The 24,054-nt window shown below is 35.5% G+C and overlaps 3 protein-coding genes across 4 annotated transcripts in view; 1 reads left to right on the top strand and 2 right to left on the bottom strand.

Moving 5' to 3' along the window:
• The window catches only part of LOC149793000 (thioredoxin domain-containing protein-like), a 39,041-nt gene extending 28,871 nt beyond the window's left edge, over positions 1–10,170 (bottom strand). Inside the window, exons 1-2 of the mRNA XM_089966867.1 lie at positions 9,996–10,170; positions 3,790–3,867 (exon numbers count right to left, since the gene is read on the bottom strand). Coding sequence (XP_089822993.1) covers positions 3,790–3,867; positions 9,996–10,149 — 232 coding nt within the window. The 5' untranslated portion in view covers positions 10,150–10,170. The remainder of the gene's footprint in view (positions 1–3,789; positions 3,868–9,995) is intronic.
• A 998-nt stretch (positions 10,171–11,168) lies between these two features.
• LOC149792998 (CDC42 small effector protein 2-like) overlaps positions 11,169–24,054 on the top strand; it is a 100,609-nt gene continuing 87,723 nt past the window's right edge. The window contains exon 1 of one of the 2 annotated variants that reach the window (XM_089966863.1): positions 11,169–11,231. The gene's annotated coding sequence lies outside the window, so the exon portion shown is untranslated. The remainder of the gene's footprint in view (positions 11,232–24,054) is intronic. The other variant, XM_089966865.1, reaches the window with a different exon arrangement.
• On the bottom strand, positions 16,455–17,079 carry LOC149792999 (uncharacterized). Its single transcript, XM_089968934.1, has 2 exons — positions 16,855–17,079; positions 16,455–16,766 (listed from the first exon to the last, which is right to left on the bottom strand). The coding sequence occupies exons 1-2, from the start codon at positions 17,077–17,079 to the stop codon at positions 16,455–16,457; spliced, it is 537 nt and encodes a 178-aa protein (XP_089825060.1).

The following is a 24,054-nucleotide window of genomic DNA, read 5'->3' as shown; positions in this document are numbered from 1 at the left end:
CCATTTTTCAGCACAAGATAGGCTATACATGGCGGCCAGTATTAATGGTGGAGGAAGAACCCGGGAAAACCCCGGAAAGAACCACCGACCCACGAGAAGCTACTGGCAAGCTTTCTCACATATCCACATTGGCCAAGCCCTAGACTCAAACCCACGCAGACAGAGGTGAGATGGCAGTGATCCGTGATGGACAGCGCTTTAGACCACTCGGGGCCCCTTCCACAGTGTTAAATGATATTGCTATACATGTATCTTATATCTAACTATTGATCAATTTGACCTTGGTCTTTGCTGATTGGTATATCTGATTTAAAGAAGAAAAAAGATAGACTCCCATGAACACTTCTGAACACATATTGCCAATTCAAATTTTTTTAGCCACTGAATTATCTTGAAAATCAACAGTCTTGCCATACCCATAAAGCAGTATGCTACACTATATGCAATAACATATAAATAATAATAACAATAATAATAACGATGATAATAATGATAATAATAATTTATTTAACGAGGGTAGCTCAATTAGAATACAGATGTATCTAGTCTCCTGTAAGGCTCTCAACTACTAACAGTCTACATGCATGTATCTTACTAACAATAGCGTGTAGGAAAAGGAAAGTCCTGACATTTAACAAAGAAATGACTGAGTAATGACCGAGTAATATGAATGAATGGTCTTATCATGTGCAACACTATAGTGCCATGGAAAAGGACGCATCAATAGCACTTTACAAATTTTGAATGAAGAATTCAACAGTCATGTAATACAGCATTCATCATTCGTGGACTTCACAATCATTCAGTGAAAGTCAGACACGTAGACTAGTTCAAGTGCATAAATTTATCAATTTGTTTTGTGTATGTGCTCTTGTACTAATTACTAATCCACATGGATTTAACTGATTTGTGACAGGAATTTTAACTGCAGATCCAGGTAAATAGCAAAAAATAAATGTACATTTTTTTGTAATTATGGCATGTAATGTACAGATTGTTCATTTTATGCTCAGATAATGCTTTTTACCACTTGTATTAGTAATAACTATGCTTATAGATCTCTTGGGGATTGGCATGCATGAACCTAGAACAAAGAAGTTCAAGTTCACATTTAATACAATTTCCATTTGATTGGGTACCCAGGTAACCGATCGTTAGAACCAATGGGTACCTGGTATAAGTTTCTAAATTTCTGATAGCTTAAAAAGAGGTAAAGACAGCTATGCTGAATTGGAACTATCACATCAGACTACCGTTATTGGTCCTTTCAGCACAGCATTTGGTTCATTTTCCTGTTCTTCCGGTTTCAAATCATGTACGTTGCTTTTATTTGTCAATTCTGTTGTTGAAATTATTTATATACTCATTTATTTCACATTTCATTTTGAATGTATCAAACAAAATTTTAATGCATGAATCTACCAATAATACACAATTGCTGTTCATGAAATATCTTCAGGGTAAGTTTAAATTTTCATGGTGCAAGTGGTTCTTTGCATGATACTTTCCCCTTGGCCTGTGTGTAAGAAAATATTTTATGGAATACTGGCTACCAGATTTGTTTTCTGGTAGTACAATAGGCTACCATCTGAGTTTGAAAGTTGCTGAAACCACATGCTAGCTATATGTAAAATAAGGTCTATGAACAGTTCTCTGTAAACACTACCCTCACATCATGCAACCTAAAATACCCAGTCTTAGATCTCGTTTGCTGTGCATTCTGTGAATCCTTCATTATTTATGATAACCAGCCCCACCCTCTCTTTTCTGAACCTATTTCTAAGGATTAAAGCTGTACCGATTAATCGGTCATACTCATAATCGGGCTGATTATTGGAACAATCGGTATAATCGGTAACAGCAGAAATAATCAGTGCCGATGTAATCAAATTTCCAAAATATAAATTTAATCATAACATTCATCTTGACATGGCTTGAATTTTAAATCAGAATTAAATAGTGGAAATTAAGGAATAAACATTTGATTTGAGGGTTAATCAAAAGACAGTATATTCTTAAAAGTAAATACTTTTTGACATGCTTGTTGTAAACTACTGCTGATTGTCTGCTCACAACAAATTATCAATACCAGGCAGGCACTCATCCCAATCACAGCAGCCAACCAGCCAAATGAGGCCTTATGGGGCTGTTGAACTTCCAGTATACACAATACAGGGATGGTCTTGGCTTTTAAAAAGTTGTCACAAATATAAAATCGCCAATCTCCATATTTTCTTGCCAATTTTAAAAAAATGTCACCAGATTAAGTAGTGAATATTTTTCCAAGACTATTAATGTAATAGGCAATTAAAATTGAAAAAGTTGGGATAGTTATTACTTTATTGACAACAAGCAATGCAGCCATAATATTCCAAAATAAATCATTAGATGACTGTTTTGAACTACTTCCATGGTCTTTGCATTGCGCATCACCGTTAGTGCATAGGTCTAACTGTTGTCACCTGAAATAAATGCATTATCAAATGTAAAATATCTACTTTCCTACCGTCTCTCTTTTCTTTAATAAAAACATCAGGTATTAAGCAAATCTATATTATGTATTATATTATTTTCCAAATAATAGTTTTATAAGAAACTTTATTTAGATAATGACATTTTAATACTGAAACCCTATGATCGTACTTTGCAATGTAAGATAAGTGGCGTAAAATGCAACCGTCGATTTCATGCATTCAGGAATTAAATGCCCACCCCCACCCCCCTTATGGCTAGCTTCACAAAGTACATCTCCGTCAACTAGGTGTTCAGAAATTTATTTTCCCCGCACTTTACATGCTTTGCTTGTTAGTGAACTGCTTCCTAAATCCCAGGAATGATCACTGAATGCAATAGATTTTTTCTCGACAAGCAAATTATGCTCTCCATTCCTGCCAATGAAACCTACATGAGTCAAATTGACCTGGCATTACTGTACCGTATATATAAGCATCGATTACCATCATTAAATTAAAAGAAGAAATGAAGAAACATATCACAGAGCACATTTAATAATCAGTCATAATCGGTACTGGCAATTTAAATAATCGGCTATACGCTGTATCGGCATAATCGGCAAAAAGTGACATTGGTACAGCTTTACTAAGGATGTCCATCATTAGCAAGAAATAAATTAAAACATCCTCATATTCAAATCGAGATAGAGGATAATAACAAGTAATCAAACTAGATGACAATGATAATAATCAGTAAGTCTGATTTATCTTAAATGCAGTTTGTTCCACCCACTATAATGAACTTCTTTACTCACCTTGATTCCATGCTTTCTTGTCAGGATCCACCCACTATAATGAACTTCATTACTCACCTTTATTCCATGTTTTCTTGTCAGGATCCAACCAGTACAATGAACTTCATTACTCACCTTGATTCCATGCTTTCTTGTCAGGATCCAACCAGTACAATGAACTTCATTACTCACCTTGATTCTATGCTTTCTTGTCAGGATCCACCCACTATAATGAACTTCATTACTCACCTTGATTCCATGCTTTCTTGTCAGGATCCACCCACTATAATGAACTTCATTACTCACCTTGATTCCATGCTTTCTTGTCAGGATCCAACCAGTACAATGAACTTCATTACTCACCTTTATTCCATGTTTTCTTGTCAGGATCCACCCACTATAATGAACTTCTTTACTCACCCTGATTCCATGGTTTTTTTGTCAGGATCAACAATCTCTGATAAATGAGAGTACAAGACTCCTATTGCCAAATGTCTACAGAGATATTCGATAAATCATACAAACACAATATCTATGCTTACTATCGGAAAATGTCTCTGGAGGGACCACTTTGTCCAATTCATCTGCTGCCTCTAAACAGTCAACACATTCAGCCGACTCTGAAATATTAGAACCATATGCATTAATTTCAGTCTGTTCGAAGACTGCAACGTTTCCATTTATTTTGTATCAACAGTGCCACAAAGGAACTGCCCTCTGCTGTACTGGTGGAAAAGAATTACCATCAATTCTAGATTTTAATGACTTAATGGCTTAGTATCTATGATATTATTGATAAGCTTTTCAAATTAGCCATTGTGGCAGCCATACTGAATGTAAGACTGGAACCACTATCATTCAGGCCAAACTAACCACCCTTTGGGTGAAATGTCCATGTTGATATGGACATGGTTTAGATTTTCATTCAAGATCAAACAGATTTCAAACATATTTTGGTGAATAAGACCATCAATTCTGGTGGAGTTCCAATAACAACATTTTCAAGATGGCCACAGTGGATGTCAGACCACCATCATGGTGGCCATAGTGGATGTCAGATAGCCATCATGGTGGCCATAGTGGATGTCAGATCTTGAAACTTGATCTCCAGTTCCCTTGGCCATATTGGATGTCAGATTACCATCATGGTGGTCATAGTGGATGTCAGATTGCCATCATGGTGGCCATAGTGGATGTCAGATCTTGAAACTTGATCTCCAATTCCCTTGGCCATATTGGACGTCAGATTACCATCATGGTGGTCATAGTGGATGTCAGACCACCATCATGGTGGCCATAGTGGACGTCAGATTACCATCATGGTGGCCATAGTGGATGTCAGATTGCCATCATGGTGGTCATAGTGGATGTCAGACCACCATCATGGTGGCCATAGTGGACGTCAGATTACCATCATGGTGGTCATAATGGACGTCAGACCACCATCATGGTGGTCATAATGGATGTCAGACCACCATCATGGTGGCCATAGTGGATGTCAGATTACCATCATGGATGTCAGATTACCATCATGGTGGCCTTAGTGGATGTCAGACCACCATCATGGTGGTCATAGTGGACATCAGATTACCATCATGGTGGTCATAGTGGATGTCAGACCACCATCATGGTGGCCATAATGGATGTCAGATTGCCATCATGGTGGCCATAATGGATGTCAGATTGCCATCATGGTGGTCATAGTGGATGTTGATATGACTTTCAATTTAGAAGGATTGGGCCCTGAGTGGCTGAGTGGTCTAAAGCACTCTCCCAAGTTTTAACACTGTAATGAATTTTAGCTGATAGGAGTAACTAGATTACAGTATAGTAATTGCAAGGTAGTAAAAATGCTACATCAACTAACCTAAAAACAATTTAAAAAATTTCTTTAAGAAATTTCACAAAAAAAGGCAGTTAAAACAAATTATAAACTTGTTTTGAAACAGCCCCTGTAACATGTACATGAGAGCAAATGCACACGTCTTCATACCATATTGTTTATCTCAATTTCTTTGTTACCAATTAAACATTACTCTGACTATTCAAAGATAACAATGAAGCATTAAAGTCGACATATGAATGAACTAAAACCTTCTTTCCAACCAAATTTTAAACAGCCAACATGAGAGTTCATCTATTTTTAGAAAGTGGGGCTTTCTTAATGTAACCACTCACATTCTAGTTTAGAAACAAGAATCCATTGAAAAGACCACAAATTTATGGTTTTATTAATTGTCTGTGTACATGTAGTAACATCACACATTGGTTAAATAGTATTTGTTTCACTGCTTTTTCCCCCAAGTATTTTTACAAAATGAAAACAACTTTGACCTTAGAAAACACAAGCCAGTAGATGAGCAAATAGTTTGTCAGCACAAATGATATCAACACCAGCTATTTGATTGATTGATGCCTATACTTTGCCTTGAGCTACAATAAAACACCGGAAATAAATGGCTAAAAAGCATCTAAAAAGATATGATACCTAAAGTCTTAATACACATTTAAAAAATCACAGGGTGAAGTCATTTTCATAACAGAAAAAGGTGAAGTTTTCCTTTTTTTAAGGCAACTTAGTCAACCACTTCACTTGATAGCGTGACCCATGGGTTTATGGGTAACATTTGGATATCTATTAGGTGGAAACCTTTGGTTAACTCAGGTTCCTTCTATCCATCTTTAAAATTCTCAACTGATATAATCATAACAAATAAATGTTTGCATTTACAGTAAATCTGTCATCCTTAAGACAAACTGCACTGTGGATAGTGTTATTTAATACAAGAGGCAAAGGACCACACAAGATAAATGCAAGCCAATCACCCACTACATAAACAAACGCAGCTTCAATGACTGTCAATCTTTTAATCATTTCAGAAACATCAGAGTGGTTACAAAACTATACAAAGAAACATACAATATTGTAAAGAGTCGAGCTGTATAGCAAACACAGATAATTTAATATTTTCATATCTAACAAGAAACACCCTTATCACTAAAATCTATTATAGAAGCAGAAAAATCAAGGTTGTAACTCAATCAAAATTGGATCTTAAAAAAACAATATCTGGGGTGAAACAATACACCTGTGCAGCTTATCAGTACGATTCATGATACACTTCAATACTCCCCTTTTTAGAGCTCTACTGAAATCAAAATCTTTAAAAGATGCCACCTCTAGCTGTACAAGTATTATTTGTTAATTATTTCTGAGCATACTCTATTCCTTATCTGTGTATGAATATTTTTCTGTGCTTCCTTCTGAAAGGGCATATGCATAGCTAGCTTTGTCAGCTTGAAGATGTTGGGGAACTGATCTTTGTGGCTGTTGTTTAGAATTTTATAGCACTGACAGATATTATCTTTTGGATACATCTGCTCCAAAACTTATTTTTTCACTAACACAAACATACTTCTTGAATCAGTAGTTTGCTGACTAATATGCCAGATTTCTTATCTGTTCCATAATGCTGTATTAAGGTTTTTCGTCAATCAATACCATAGTCTGCTTGTGCAAACGGATATATTCAAAATAAATATCTTCTTAATTTCATTATTTTTCAACCTTATTTATTCAGTTTATCTTACCACTGATATGAATATGGTTTTGTAGTTATGATTCACAGGGCTAAATTGATTGATAAGCGTAATGAACCATACCGGGAATCATACATTTTGGGTTTTCCAGACTGCCCATATTTTACACGCATTTGTAAAACTTCCTTCATGGACGGTTCAAACTATGCCATAACACTGTTCCAGGGCACAATGTGCCAATCAAATTTAGTTTAACAAGCATTTTTGTCATGCTTGAAGATGTGTAAATAGTTAAAACAGATGTCGTGACAAGAATGATTAAATAAAAATAGTATACTTCATTGAACACATTTTCATATGCGGGTCTTTCAACTAAGAGTTTTTGCACATCACCATTCTCCAAGCATGTGAATTCATACATATTTTGCATTATTCATGTAATCGCATATCCTGACACCATCTCTATTTAAGTACTTTATATATCAATGACATGTTTCTGTTGCATTGCTAGTACTTTCTGTCTGTCACACAGGGAATAAGTTACGCTGATTGCTGATTGGTAGTTGTTATTTAACCTTGACCAGAACAAGCAGTAACCTCCCATAAGATCTGAATGTAACATATTTCACAGCATGACACACAAGTCAACCAAAGCAGTCAAGATCAAATTCAATGAAGAAACTTTGCCTAAAATTGGTTATGCCTAAATCATGAGTCAAGTACTTCATTATATTCATTATGCATGTGGAACACATTTGGAATGTATCCTTTATGCTGAACATGCTGCTGAGTTAAGATAATTAGCTTGGAATTGTGGTGGAGGCAGATAATGAACTACGTCACTTTGTTTGAATTTGCAGACAGTTAGCACATATTCTCGATAGTCTTTTTTGTTTTTACTAATAAAATTGATTGCCTATGACTACAAATGCTGTTTTTACTAATAAAAATGATTGCCTAGAACTGCAAACGCTGTTTTTACTAATAAAAATGATTGCCTAGGACTGCAAATGCTGTTTTTACTAATAAAAATGATTGCCTAGGACTGCAAATGCTGTTTTTACTAATAAAAATGAGTGCCTTGGAACGCAAATGCTGTTTTTACTAATACAAATGATTGCCTAGGACTGCAAATGCTGTTTTTACTAATAAAAATGATTGCCTAGGACTGCAAATGCTGTTTTTACTAATAAAAATGATTGCCTAGGACTGCAAATGCTGTTTCAAATGAATTCTACATCTAAATAATAAGAAGGCTAACTAATAATAATTATTCATAATGTCTGAAGACTAAAATAACGTATATACGGTAAGTATCATTTTGTATAGATTCTCCTTCTCTTGTATTGATATGTGTATCATTCCAGCAAAAGTATTGATGAATCAATATATTGATGGATCGTTTCACTCCTACTGGATATTCTTGAAACTTGATCTCCAGTTCCCTTGGTAATATATCAATGTGGACATCAATGCACACTTACTCTAAGTTTAACTGAATGAAATGATTGTTATTCTAATAATTTAACACTAAAATCAGGTTATCATAATAAATAACAGGGTAGTATGATGTTGTTTTCAACACACTCTGCTTTCACTGTGACATAACAGTGTGCAACATTCAATCCATAGTTTGTACTGTATCAAACTTTTCAGTTGATCTTGTCCAAATATGTCCACTTAATTTAAAATAATGAACTTCCAAAGGTGTATGGATACAGAAGGATCCAAATAAAGCGAACAACTGCCACTTAAAGTTAATTGCAATCAAATTAAAAAAAAAACAAAACACATTTCTGAAATTGTCAGTTTTGAATGCCTACATGACCTGTAATGACTTTTAGTATAGGCACATTCATGACACCCTAGTAATTGAATCAACTCAACATTGCTTGGCTACCATCACTTTTCAACTAAATGAAATGGCAGTCAACAGAATTTAACAAATACAACTACCTGATATTGCCTATATTTTCTTTGTTCAGGAAAAAGACGGCAAAGTATAGAATGACTAAAGCAATTACAATCCATCCTATGCATCAGTTTTGACATAGACTGAAAACTGTGCATGATATTTGTGAAAATATGGCCTTCAGTTACTATATGACATCGAGTATTAAGGCAGTATGATGCATACCCTACCTGTTCCCACGCCATCATACATATTAAGAGTCAATGTTATGCACTGCAGAGCTACATGATCCCTGTACCATAGTCCTACACGTAAGACCTAACACTGATATTTATGTTGTGGGCGTCAAGGTCTTACAGCCTAACTAACAGCGCTGTGTAGCATGTTTTGATGTCGACTAACATCGTTACGAAAGTCAAATTTTCAGGAATATTACAAACAACGAACAACTAAAATAATGACGCTTTTCTACAAAGTAAAGTTATAATGTTTTAGTCAGACTTTACTTACTCTGATGCCTTTTCTCTAATAAATTCAAATTCTCACAAAAGAAATGGACCCGTTTTCAAGTTTCTTTGGCCTACATTTCAGTTGGCTGGGAAGCAATGAAAGCCGAGAATGCCGAAATTGGGTTAAGTTAAAATATTATTTTTTAAAGAAACCAATAAAAAATATATTATGCCTACTGGAACTGTAAGCAATGGTTCCTTTCGTTCAAGAAACAGATCCCCAATATGAACCTACTTGAACTTACTTCAGCATACCTCGACTACCATTGCATTGCAACAAATTCAAATGTATGTCAACGGAACGTGAACATGTATCTATTTGCTAGTGTCATATTTTCATTCCACCAGGATAAAGACAGCACAGTAAGTATATTAATTACACATAAATTAGTTGGAAAATGTTGATATAGGCTGCCAAGTGTGTGAGATATTCCTGAGACTTTGATTACTCATTCTGATGTCAACGATATCGGAACACACTATACAAGGCCGTTATTTGACATAGCACCTAAGCAAAATCAACATGTGCTATGTTTTACATGTAGGACTAGGACTACCCTGTACCACTGCCTACGTTAAGTTGCAAGTAGAAACCCTCTGTATCTACATGCAACATTTGTGCGAAAATATAAAGTAAATTGCTCATACAGAAATACATGCTTTCAGTGCGATTCACATCACAATGTGATCACCATCTGTCTCCATGTAACATATGTGCAATGAGCTCAACAAGGTTTTCGCCACGTCGGCTGCTGAACTGAGCAGTCTGAGGAATTTTCCAACTTACTAAACAGTAATAGTACGTAGCGATTCTCTTTAACAAATGTATCAAGTGTTTCGGGTGCTACTTCTACTATATCCCCGCTGCTTTGACCAAAAATCCATATCGAATACACAATATTCACCAACAACCAGTTCAAATACACCGCTCTACCCAACATGTTTATTTACTATTGACAACGTCTTAAACGACCTTGGTAGACTGGTTTTCATACCTTAAAAGTGTAGTACAAAAGTTATTCTGCGGTAGCGGTTCAGATGCAAAATTTTAGGTCCGTTACGAGAACAGAATTGGAATATTCGTGTAAACTAGAGCAACACTTCTATTATCACCAGTTCAAGGATGAAATTATAAAAAGTTTCATCATTTTGATGCCATATTTAAAATTGACAGGCATTTACACAAAGAAGTACCTTACTCGAAACAGATTATATTTGTTTGAATTGAGAAATATTGTTTCTGTAAATTATATTGTATCGTGGTATATGAGTCTTTTACAATCTAAAGAGCTTTAGTAGTTTTAATAGTAGTTTTTCATTAACATCATTAAGTTTTGCACTGTATGGACACTTTTCAGTTTGTCAGCAAAGTATAGGAATATTAACATAAGTTTCATCAAAATGAATGTTGCCTATTCTCTATCATACATTAGTACAATCAAACTTCATTTTTCACTTAGCCTCTAGAAATGAAGACTGCACTAAATTAGTCAATAATTACAGTTAAACTTACATTATGGACACACAAGTGCAAACTTCATTGTGTTTTTGTTTTGCTTCTTTGTTTGTGTTTACAACCAAGTTAATGTGTGTTTCCTAATATTTTACTCCACAAAAATAGCACATGTACGAGCCTAGGCTAGGCAGCACAAAAAGGCATAAGCCATGTTTTCGTCCATTACATAATAAAGATCACCAAATATGGAAACTTATCCCTCGATGGTTTGACCGTATATTTCTCTGATGTAAGTCGTATTATGGAATAGGCTCTGAACCAATGATATAAAGTTAGTTTCGTAAGTAGGATCCAGTCTGACTTTATTTATTTTAATTCTTTTGACAAAATATTTAAAATATTTGTATATACCACAGAATGAATAATTAAATTCTCCTGTAAAATGTTTGGCTGATTTAAATATTTTATGAAAATAGGACCGATATCGCCTGGCAAAAACGCTAATGTTAATCTCACGTGACTTTGCGAGACGTATTGCAGACCGGCATTTCCGGGTTGGGCAGGGAGGTGAGTTGCTTGTGTTTACTATGCTTTTCTTTTGCTTTTTTAGGATATTTGACATTTCCTTCTTTTAATTTTGTACTTTATGTCATTTGTTAATGCGACTTGACATGAAATTATCGTTTGTAACATCTTAATGTTTTGTGAAAGCACTTCGAAAATTGTGTTCAATTGCACTTGCAGTGTATTTCATTACGGACGGTGAGTCAGCTAGTGCAAAGTTCCCACGATCTAGACATGACTGGATTTTTTTTAACGACATGAGTATATGTGTCGGTCTATTTTGAAACATTTTATATGTATTTGACTTCCGTATCAGCTGTTTTCATTCCCATTGTCAATCTGCTCGCTTTCGCATCACCCTCAACAGAACAGTCCGGACCATTTGGGTTGATAATCCTTTCAGGAATTTATAACTGAAGTAATTACCACTGGGTATTCTGGACTGCTGAATTAGGCTAATACTAAACAGTTTAGACGTTTTTCTGAGAATGCCATATAGCCACAGGATATGACAGATCTCCAGTAACGTGTGTTTTGGTGGTCACTTGTTTGTTATTTTGACCGTTAATGGAAACACTGAAATACGCTCAAAACCCGAAATACACACTGAAAAACACAAATATATACATGTTTTCGGCGTACATCCCGATATTATGATTGGTAATTATTTTAACAATAATCAAAAGCAAAAACAAACTTTAAGCAATTTTGATATGAATTATTTAGTTTTGACCAATTATCTTCACAACTCTTGTAATGATGTCACTTGGTCATACTTTTTTTCCTTCTGTTTGACAGGTATGATAAATGCTGAATCAGCAAGAAATTAAATATAAGAAGCCAGAATGTGTATCTGCACATTATAATTATGTGTTTTAATTTTAATAAAGAATACAAATGTAAAGATAAAAGGGACATATAGAATGAAGTAAAAGATGGGAATGCCACAGACAAACATATAACAGAAGGCAAATTAGATCAGGGTAATTTTCTTGATATAGTAAAAGTTGAGTAATTATTGTTAAACTCATTGTATCCATTCTATTTTCATTTGAACCATGGGGATCTAGGAATAATTATTTTTGTTAAAAAATGGGAAGTTGTCCTGGTCCATATATGCTGTAATCATTTGAAAAAGGGCCACATATTTAAGAAGACGGCCATATTGAAAGGGTCTGCTAAGAATCATTAAAAGTTAAAGTTAATATATAATGTCGGCTAATAATTGTCTACTTTAGTTTTACTATGTGTATATATTAGTATTCTCTTATCAAGTATGACTGACATCATTCCATTAACTGAGCAAAAATAAAAAAATGTAAATAATTCCTTTTTTAACAAAATCACATATTTTTTTAAAAAATCACTTACCTCAAACTGTATTTTGCAGTATCACTTATCATCCAAAAACATTTAAGCCCAACACACAGGTTTCCATGAGTATTATGGTAAAAATAGCGTATTTCAAAGTGTATTTTGGTTTCAGAGTTTCTTTTGGTGTTTCTGGTAACTTATTCTGATGGCTAATTCTTTTGCCAGCCTTTTAATGTACCTTATATAGCTGCTTATAAGTCGACCTATTTTACTAATAAAAAATAATAATGGAGAGTAGGAGTCATCTTATAACTAAGATATAAAAAGGACCTTACTACCTTAGTTTGTAGAGGAAACATTTGTTGTTTTCTCAATTCACAATGTTTTGATAATCAGATAAATATGAACTTAATCCTTAAGTATGTAAAAGTTGCACTGCTTTGTTTTCCCCAGTAGATAATCATTTGAGGGAGCAATGAATTTGCTCAGTTGATCATATTGCGCACAACTGACACCAGCCCAGTTGTGGCAATCCTTTGATGAGATTTCAAAGACTGTATGATCAGAGTGTCTCTTACAGACCCCATGCTAAGCATCAACATAAATAACAATCCAAGTTTATGGATAGTCAGTGTTCTGTCAGTTATGATGTACTTTGTCACATAAATATACATCATGAATTGCTAACCTTAGGTATTTTGACCAGTATGTGTGTGGGGGGGGGAAACATAGTTCGTATGGTTGAGCATTTAATTTAAATTTTATAGACTATGCAATGAAAACAACAATAGTGTTGTTGAGCGTGAATTTAGTAGTTCAAAGAAACAGGTGCATGACTGGCGCAAGAAAATGTCAGTTCTAAATGATATCTGAAGAAAATTTGAATAATGGAAAGCCTTTATGCAAATTGGGAGTTAGGTTGTAATGAATGGGTTGTCTTTGGATGCATTTGATGCAGTCTGTGAAACAGAAGTTACAGCAACATCAAACATACCAAGCTGTGATCAATGGAATCACCACATTGGTACTCTAACCATTTTGGATGTCTGCCCAAAGATTTTACAAAGGCAGAAAATGTGAAGTGTCCAGGGATTGAGTTATTATCCAGTGGGCATGTCATGTGTGGGAGGCAATTCTAAATGAGATATTGGTCAAATCATTTAAGAAACGTGGTTTTCTTGTGTAATGGATGGGGCAGAGGATGGCAAAGTCTTCAATGATTTCATTCAAAAATAATCAGATGATTAGTCCAAGTTGGGCAGTGGTGGATGAAGATGAATTTTTAGACTTTGATGATATTTGTGTGAAACGCAGAAGTGTGGACTTGACTTTGTTTATTATAATACTTTTGGAATTAATATATTACATGATATTGTGAATTGCATCGTTTTTCTATCTATATGGCATATAATTCATTGCATGGATTTATCATATAAATGGATTAAAGATGTTGAGCTTATTGATTTAATTGCATGAAGATTGACAGAATGTTCGTTGTTAATTTATTTGTACATATTCAACTCAATAATACAAATGTATTTATTCTACATTGGTTTTGTTTCTATTTGTGCAGTCTCTCCGTTTATCCATCTATCCAGTTTCACTTGTTTATTTTTCCTCATGTGCAGCTCTGGCTCTGTGACCACATTTCACCCATTGCAGACATGCAAATAACACCTTGACTTATAGTTATAGGAGGGTCATTAAGAAATTTGCTTTTGCAGCCATGGGGGAGGGGGGTTGACTTACAGTTGAATCAATTTTAAACAAGTATATACCATAAAGGTGTCAGAGCTTGACACTTGAAGAGCTTATAGTTCATAGTATAATAGCTTCTACAAGCATTTAATCAGCTTTGTTAATACATAATAAAAATAACAAAAGCTTTTTGATGCTATACAATAGCACTAATAATAACAAAAAATTGCTAAAGAAGCACACACTTCATTTCTGAAAGAAACTGTACAGACCAAGATGAATTACAGTTGTTGATGTTGTATCCAACAAACTCTGTATTTTTCAATAGACCTTACAATTTTGTTTAACCCTTTCCACTCTAAAATAAAAGTTTTTGTAATGCAACAGAAATTATGGAATTTTAAGGATTCATATCTCTTCAGGTCTGAGTAAGATAACTTTTAAATTTAAAAGTAATACACGCTTGTCTATAATGATAATCAAAGGCTATGCTAATTGAATCTATACATATGACTGAGATCCAGGAACCTAAATGTCTGTCACTTAATTAATGCAAGGAATAGTTTTCATGGTAACTGAAGTTTACCTCATTTCTTGAACAGCTTGAAAAAAATATAGCAATCATAAATCGTCCAGATCTTTAGAACTAATGTGACCAGCTTGGAAAAACAGTAATCCAGATATTATGAGTAACACCCCCTTAATACTTAGTTACAAAATACCTTACCTGCCATATATTGTCTGAGAGCTTACTAAATAGGGTCTGTAATATTGTTAACATCAAGTTTAGGAACAGTTCAATTAAATATATGCTTAACAAAAGTTTTGAGACGTTGCTCATTGAAGTTCTTCCTTGTGCATAGTTCATTTATTCAACTGGTACCCTAGCTCATTATCAGTGTAATATGATCCCTAATTCCTAATTCCAAATCCCTAAGTCTTAATTGACAGAACATCATACAAAGTGTTACCTGAATAGTCCTGGTTACTCTTTGGGTAAATGACTGGATTTGGATATCCTATTCAGCTAAACATGTGTGATACCCATTTACATCTATTGCATTAATGATATCCACAACTCTGCGTGTAGAGGAAATACCAGTTTCAGACCAAAAATACTTTCGTTGGATAATTTTGAGGTTTAAACCATACATCATAAAAAAAGTACATAAGATTCACAGGAGATCCAAAGGATTGAGCTTATTTCCGGCCCTCTCGATCTCCTCAGTTCAGTGGAAGAACTGTTGGGGAAATATCGCATTGCTTGAGCTCTGCCATTTATACACGTGCACAAATCGAGGTTAGGTCAAGCAACGTAGCCCTGATTTTTTTTTAAATGTATGACTCGTCTCTGTGCTCTTCAAACACAAAGGTTTATATAATATGATTAAAAGAACCAGTGTCAGGGTTGTAAAATAGATATCATTCAGATTAATTTGCCCATGGTATGTAAAAAGTTCTCAATAGCCTATCAGATCTTTCTACTGTATTGTGTATGTTTAGACTTTTTGTATGTTCAGAATTAATATTAGTTTTAAAATGATGACAGGCGTATTTTAAGATATAAATATTTAACATATATTGTGGAGTCACATACCCCCCACCACCACCCACCCCTGTTTTATAAGTAAATATGTGTATATATAATGCAAGCTACTAGATCCATCTTTCAAGGAAAAGTTAAATCTTGTGTTTAAAAAAAAAAACTAAGAAAAGACAAAGCCAGGATTAGCAGAAAAACACTGGTGGTAGTCAACATCAAAGGTGAAACTGGCTGTCAGGGCTCACCAGTGAGTTCTGTCTGAGGCAGCGATATCAAGCTGGTGGGTTTGAAGGTCTGCCCATTTGTTGTGCGTCTTGAGATTGTCTTTGTACCTCTTGCAAGGGCGGCTTTGAGATTCTGTTATGATCTATGCGGATGATATGGCCAGTCCAACAAAGCTGGGCCTAGATTAGTTTGGCTTCGATGCTTGTTGTGTTGGCTGTATCAAGGACTTCCTGGTTGGTGATTCGGTCCTGCCACTTGATCTGCATGATGGATCTCAGGGAGCACTGGTGGAATTGTTCCAACTGACTGATATGCCTTCGGTAGACAGCCCACATTTCACAGCCATACAAGAGAGATGTGAGGACAACTGCATTGTACACTTTCATCTTTGTTGACAGGCGTATGTTCTTGTCCTTCAGGACCTTGGTTCAAAGTTGTCCGAGTTTTTAAATGGCTTTTTGGATCTTCACAGTGATCTGTTTGTCCAGGGAGCCATCACTGGATATTGTGCTGCCTAGGTATTTGAAAATGTCCACATTCCTCAGCTGTATGTCACCAATGGTGATGCAGGGTTGTGAAGGGACATTCTTTGGGGCAGGCTGGAAGAGGACTTCTGTCTTTCCTAGGCTAATTATGAGTCCAAATAGGTTGGAAGCTTCAGAGAACCTGACCACGATTGCTTGTAGGTTTGTCTCTTCATGGGCCATCTGCAAAGAGTGCTTCAGTGATGAGTCTTTCTGTTGTCTTGGTTTTTGCAGCTAGTCAATGGAAATCAAACACTGATCCATTCAGGCAATGTCTAATATAAATACTAAGGTCAAGGTCACAAACGACATGGAGCAGTACCTGTGTGAAGAAGAGGTTGAAGAGTACTAGAGCGAATACACAGCCCTGTTTGACACCGTTAGATATGAGGAATTTCTCAAAGGGTTCACATGTTATCATGAAAGAGTCAGATGAGGTTGCTAACTTCTGAGAACAACCAAGCTTCTTGAGTACTACCCAGAGTGCATCTCTTTTGACTGTATTGAAAGCCTTTGTCAGGTCAACGAAGATGGCATACAGATTCATGTTCTGCTTAAGGCACTTCTCTTGGACTTGTCTCACTACAAAGATCATTTTAATTTTGCTTTGGTCTGGCCAAAAACCACAGAGACTTGGGGAGGTTATCTTTTGACACTGCTGCAATAAACCTGTTGAGAATGATGCGAGCAACTATTTTGCCAGCTATGGAGAGCAAGACAATGCGTCTGTAGTTACTGAATTCCGCATGTGTGCCTTTTTTCTTATAGAGGGTCACAATTGATGCGTCACAGAGGTCATCTGGCACCTCTTCTGTCTAGATGCTGATTACGTACATGATTTTTCTCTGTTTTAAAGCTGAATTCCACTTTTCTCCTGACTTGAATCAGATTTTTCTTTGAATAAGTCCATTTTTTATATCATCACTGATCCGGTTTTTTTAAAATGGTATGTCTGCTCCCATTCCACAATGACACTTGTAAATTATTCATTCCATGTGTTAGTTAGAACATGACTCTTGTAAAGAGTATTCTGATTGGTCAAAGTTTTAAATTCATCTAATGAATCTTCATGTAATGGAAATTGATGGTAATGAAATTAGCAGTTTGTGTTCTGGCAACCCAGCATGCCATGACAGTGTACTTACTGTTCTGAAAGTCATTGTCTTTTGCATATTTTGTCATGGAGGTTTTTTTTATAGCCTCTGTCCATATATGGCAATACATAAGGCATCTTCACTGTCACATTTTTCCCTCGACTCAACTTCATTTTGACAACATAGCTGTATGTTTTCGACTATTGCTGCACAAAATTTTATCTTACGAGTAACCATTACCTCATTTTTAGATGGTGAAGGCTCCACTGGTTCGATAACAATACTATTATCATAGGTTGGTTGTAAACGTAGTCCTAATGATAACTTCGTTTGTTTTGGATCTATTTTAATTTTTGGTTGCTGTGGATGCCATTTTCAGTTGAACGCTGACAGTATCTTGGAGTAACGTAAGGCATACAGTGGACATTGTTGGTTCATCGCATGACAAGGATGCGCATAAAATAATAGCCTCTTTCTTGTGTGTGGTGATTATATGGTTCTAACAACCTGTTGATACAAAAGATGTTACAGTTACAGGTCACACAAGGTCAGCTCCAGGCTTCACACTGAGTTGTAACCCTATGTATTATGATATTAGAGTAAGAAACTGATATACGCATGTTTCTCCTGTTTGGTAGAATTGTAATCTGGCCAATAAAATAGTTAGACCAAACCTTTATTTTGTGTTAATCAGGAAAACATAGAATTGGGTTGCGCCAATTTATGTACCGGCGATGATTTTTAGACCAACGTTTGTTTTGTGTTAATCAGCAAAATATATCACTGGGGTGCGTAAATTTACATACCGTTGACGATTTGTGTGCATCAAATCAGAAAAGTTTGCGTCTTTGATGCATGGGTAAATAAAACACTGCCCTTGTAAATTATTTGTTCCATATACTAGTACACAACTCTCATAAGAGTATTCTGTCTGATTGGGCAAAGGTTTAAATTCATCCAATCAATCTTTGTGTAATAGAAACTGATGGCAATGGAGAGAAGAAGCATGCTTGCAAAACATGGCATCCTGAATTGTTGAGAAAGACCATGACATGAAAAGTTTTAAAGTTTAAAAAACGTATGGAAATTGGAATGGCTGGAGTGAAAAGTCGACGGAAATTTAGTTGGTCAGTTTATAAGAAAACTGAACATTAGAGGACTGGCATTTTGTGACCTCAGCTCTATGGTATTCACAGTCTTGCTTCATTCTCGTTGTCCATGAGAGTACGGTGGTTCCATGCTCCAATAAGAAGTTTTTTTCTTTTGATAGTTTCGACTGTAGATATGGATGATCTTTCCAGCCACAGCAGGCTGGCCAGATTTTGATGGGCAGGCTATTTTTAAGCCACCATTCTAGGCCCCTCCCTATGCATGGTGAGCAGTGCTGTCCTGAAAAGGTCTGCTCAGTCGCCCAGGATGCTGCCGAACTGTTCTGCCCAGGGTACAAGGCAGAATGACCACTTGTCCAAGGGTTGCATGCAGGTCTCTGACTACAACTCCCAGTGGTCATCTCCACCTATTGCTTCACCAGTCGCCCATCGCCATAGGACTTTGATAGGTGCAGGTAAGGAACGTTGAGTATGATGATGGGGATGCACAACATGACCTGTGTGTGAAGGGGATTTAAGTGAAACAGCCTTTTCACAGAGACAGCCTCACTCTCAGCCTTGGTAGTTAGAACTCACTGGTATGAAGATTTGTCGTGGCTTGGGATTACTTCGGCTGGATTGGATGGCCATGACGTCTTCATTGTCTTGTCATGCCCTGCGCTCTCCACAAAGCATTTGCAGATTTGCCTTTTTGGCCGTTGGATCACTCAGTTGATCTCTTCCACCCAGTCTGTCGAAGCTGGCTTTGTATGCAAGGATAGGCAAGCTTCTAACTCACAGAGGGTTTGAGACCTGGTTTAGCTGGCCAGTTGAAGCTGTTGCCCATGGTGTGGCCGCTGCACATGCTATAGCTGCTCGGAGCCACAGGTGAGAGCTGAGTGCCTCATATAATATACATAAAAAATAATATATATAATTTTAGTGGGTCTGTATTGAATTACTACAAAGTAATTGCCTCTGAATATCAGTGCGGTATAGATCACTGACAAAGAATGTGTTACGCATAATGTGAATGATTTTTAAATAAAGATATAAATACAAGAATGGCAGCTAAAGAGAACATGATTATTTTGTGTAAAGGACTCGATGTGCTAATTAATCTCTCAGAGTAAACCTATTGAAACATCATGATATTAAACAATGAATGATTTTAATGTCTAAATTCTTGTGATCAAACCAATATTTCTGAATGCAGATCCATCCTTGATGGAAGCTTTTGTGTAGAGCATTTTGTTTTAAATGATGCTAATTTGAGTAATGATTGTTTCAACATTGATACTGAAATTGCTTGAAATAAACATTGTCTTATTTTTCAGTTAAAAATTAGTATAAGCTTTTGATAGATCCTGTTCACTAAAGTTGTATTTTTCATAACCAAGCAATCATGCACTGCACACTAATATGTACTCTATTTTACATGTACCCATTTCTAGACTGGTTCCAGTTTTTTCATATAATTAACACTGTGAGGCCAACAGTTCTTGGCATTCCTTCTTTGTTTCAATACCCATTTTATTATCTTTAAGTAAACATTGCTTGTTCAAGTGAGCTAACTGTATGACCACAGGGCTCATATCATGGTACAATTTACCCATTCCTTCTATTATATAAATATTATTATTTATGTAATACCTGCATATGGGTAAATTGTTAGCAACTGTATGAGTCCCTGTCATCAAAGAAACCTCTGAGGTATAGGAGGAAGTGAGATTATGATTGATATGCATGACTGATTCTGTCAGGTAGGTATCAAATCTTTTGTAAATATTAACACCTGGCATGAAAATCAGTTTACCTATATATGCAGGCCATTGTGAAGCAATGAAAGTTGTTTTAAGGGTCATCATACCACTTGGGTTCTTATAGTGTGATTTACACAAGAAATGTTTGACTTAGGACTTAAACACTGCATGAAATATACATGGTAACACTGGTAGAATTGCATTGATTTCAAATAGGTAAAATATATTTAATAAACTCACACTTAAACAGTATACATTTTCTTTCTTTTCTAAACCTTGACCCAAACTTGACCAAGTCCTAAACATTTACCTTACATTTTACTCTATAAACATGATGTAAAGCTGAGGTTACATGCCTATAACATCAGTCATCAGTATTCATTATGGTCTGAATACATTTTATCACACACACACATTGCAAAAGAGGTCTTATATAGGTGAAATAAAGATTCGTTTGGTTTTTGTGGGGTTAACTTATTAACCCCTGGAGGTTTTGTCGTTTTCACCTTAAATGCGAGTAGCAAACATATTTTGTTGGCTACTTCTGAATACATCCTGATACATCATTTTCCAACACATTTCTGGTTAACCTAATGCCTAGTTGTGTTAGAAACATCATTTCCAACACATTTCTGGTTAACCTAATGCCCAGTTATGTTAGAAACATCATTTTCCAACACATTTCTGGTTAACCTAATGCCTAGTTGTGTTAGAAACATCATTTTTCATTGGCTATTTTGCTTGTGCATGATCTGAAGGGTAAAAGTTGGACTTTTTTAAAAATATTTATATTTTGTTTAATGGACCTATCATTTTCTTATCCAGACCACTTTTCATTCCAAATGCCCACCTTATCCTACTTTTTGCAAATGGTTCATCTGTCTGTGTGCAGTTTAGACCAGATTGCGATGGATTGCTTTAGATCTGAGACCAAAAAGTCCAAAGGTCAGACTTCGACAACGAGTGAATTTTGGGTGGAAAAAAATCAGGTCCAAAACTTAAGTTATTGGGCAATGAATTGATGGCCCCTATCTTGTGTAAATGTAATTGCTTTATTGGGAAATATGCCTAGAAAAGTATGGAATTTTTTTCTTCTCCCAGATATCAATACAAAATACCATATATCTGCATTAGATGTGTTGACACACTTTCTTAAAGACCGTTACAAATTATATGCCAAAAAATGCAATCAAATCTGATACAGAAGAAAATTTTACTTTGTTTTTAACAAAGAAAACATTTTGCACCATGATAAATACACACACACACACACACACACACACACACAACTTTGAGAAAATTTATTTGCATTTTTCTTAAGTGAATTTTTGTTCATCTTGAGTGTTGGGAGAAGGAATAGCTATTTTTAACTTATTACATGTACTGTCTATATGGTGATTATGATAAGCTGTTATACCTGTTACATTTGGTGCTGGAAATCATATAACTTTGTTTTTCATCATTTGCCATGAAGTTGGAATCACTGTTCATGTTATATAGATTACATGAAGCTTACCACCTGTTGCAAAGCCAAAAATGTAAAGGGCTTTTGGCCATTTTCGCCAAGGTGAACAATTTTTTCCCTCCAAGGCCTTCTGTTTTTCTCATTGGGTCCATGTGGATTTAAGATGCCTCCCTAGCATTTTATACATGCAGTGGGGTTTGTAATATAGGCTCACTGGTTAATGATTGACAGAAATGCCTGCTTAATGCAATTTGTGGTTAACTTGGTCAGTGGAATTTACACCTACAATAAACATCATGCTGCCTTGATGAACATTAACAGTGTAATTGGCACATGTATGCTATTACAAGAATAGTAAATGTAAGTATTTATTAGTATGGCACACAGGTCACTAGATCATCAGAATGTACATTAGTCATGGGCACCTGTTACTGTGGTACTGTATGTACTCAATTATAAGAGTAGTCCAACTGAAAACTGCACAGACCCAGATTTGCCATTGCATAATGCACCAGCAGATTTGGGTCTGTGCAATTTGTTAGGAGTGATCAGTAGAACAGAACAACATAGACCTTGATCAGCTGGTGTATTATTCTACAGCAGATAAGGATCTTTGTTGTTTCAGTTTGATTCGACTTATAAGCGAGTACATGCCAGTACTAGCCCGTGGTTCCAGGGAGCATTCATCTTGGATAGTTGATCTTTGTTTCACTCGTAATATGTGATGGTGGAAGGGTACTTTATGTTAGGCTAAACTGATTTACCGAAAGATTTATTTAAAAAATATTAAGTGGGGTTATTTTGTAGCTTTTTTCCCCCTTCCAAATTTGGTGTTAATGATGGTTTGAAAGTTGTATCTAGATTAGATGTTTTTCCAGCTCTTATTAATGATCTTTGACAGATTTCGTGTATCACCAATAAATGTTGAGACATTAGTAACATTGTTCTGTAGATGATGGCAGAGTCGACATCATCATCCCGAGCGAAATTATGGTGCCACTGTTTAAGTCTTTTGAATATCATGTATATTCTACTTGATTCCAATATAACACTATCATTTTAATGATATATGTTTTTATCATAATATTTCCTTAAAGGGTAAATTTTAGAACCATGTTTCTTTTTACTGTTTTCAATGATGTCCCCTTGATGTCTGATCATAATAGTTATGTTCATGATTGCAGATAACACAGTTGCTTAGGTTGTTAAAATATACATTTTTTAAATTGAGAGTAAGTTATATTCTAACACATACATTTTTTTAGGATTTATACATGACATTCCTAAACGTGTCTTCCTATACATGACATGTTTATATGTCTTCCAATTAATAACATGCTTAAATATGTCTTCCTATAAATGACATGCTTAAATGTGTCTTCCTATAGACATGACATGCTTAAATATGTCTTTCTATTAACAACATACTTAAATGTGTCTTATTATAGACCTGACATACTTAAATATGTCTTCATATAGACATGACATGCTTAAATATGTCTTCCTATAAATTACATGATTAAATATGTCTTAATATAAACCTGACATGCTTAAATATGTCTTCCTATAGACATGACATGCTTAAATGTCTTCATATAGACATGACATGCAAATATCTCCTGTAGACATGATGTGCTTAACTCATTCTGCAGCCCTGGAGGTATTTGTCATTTTCGCCTGAAATGCGAGTAGGAAAGACATTTTGGGGGCTCTTTCTGAATACATCATAATACATCGGCTTTCAACAGATTTTTCCATGAGACTAATGCCTAGTTGTATTACAAACATCGTTTTCCATTGGTTATTTTGCTTGCGTATGAGCAGACGTGTAAAGTTGGAGTTCTTTTTTTTTTTTTTCTTTTTTTTTTTTTGCTTAATGGACCCATCATTTTCATATGGAGACCACACTTTATTCCACATGCCCACCTTGTTCTAGTTTTTGCAAAGGTTCACCTGTTTGTGTGCAGTTCAGATCGGTCTGCCTTAGATCTGGCCAAAAGGTCTAAAATCTGGACACAAAATCACATTCTGACCACGAGCAAATTTTGGGTGGAGAAAAAAAACGGGTCCCAAAAATTAAGTTTTTCCCTCTGTATTTTGTAGTGCATCTAG

Source organism: Sinohyriopsis cumingii, chromosome 8 (genome assembly GCF_028554795.1).
Source record: "Sinohyriopsis cumingii isolate HCF-2022 chromosome 8, ASM2855479v2, whole genome shotgun sequence".
NCBI lineage: Eukaryota > Metazoa > Mollusca > Bivalvia > Unionida > Unionidae > Sinohyriopsis > Sinohyriopsis cumingii.
This window is presented reverse-complemented; position numbering and strand designations above follow the sequence as displayed.

Bases quoted from the DNA above. Each gene is read 5' to 3' on its own strand.
- LOC149792999 (XM_089968934.1), bottom strand. From the start codon at position 17,079: ATGAATCTGTATGCCATCTTCGTTGACCTGACAAAGGCTTTCAATACA. The intron at 16,767-16,854 runs GTACTGCTCCAT...TCCATTGACTAG, and splicing joins TCAACCTCTTCTTCACACAG to CTGCAAAAACCAAGACAACA.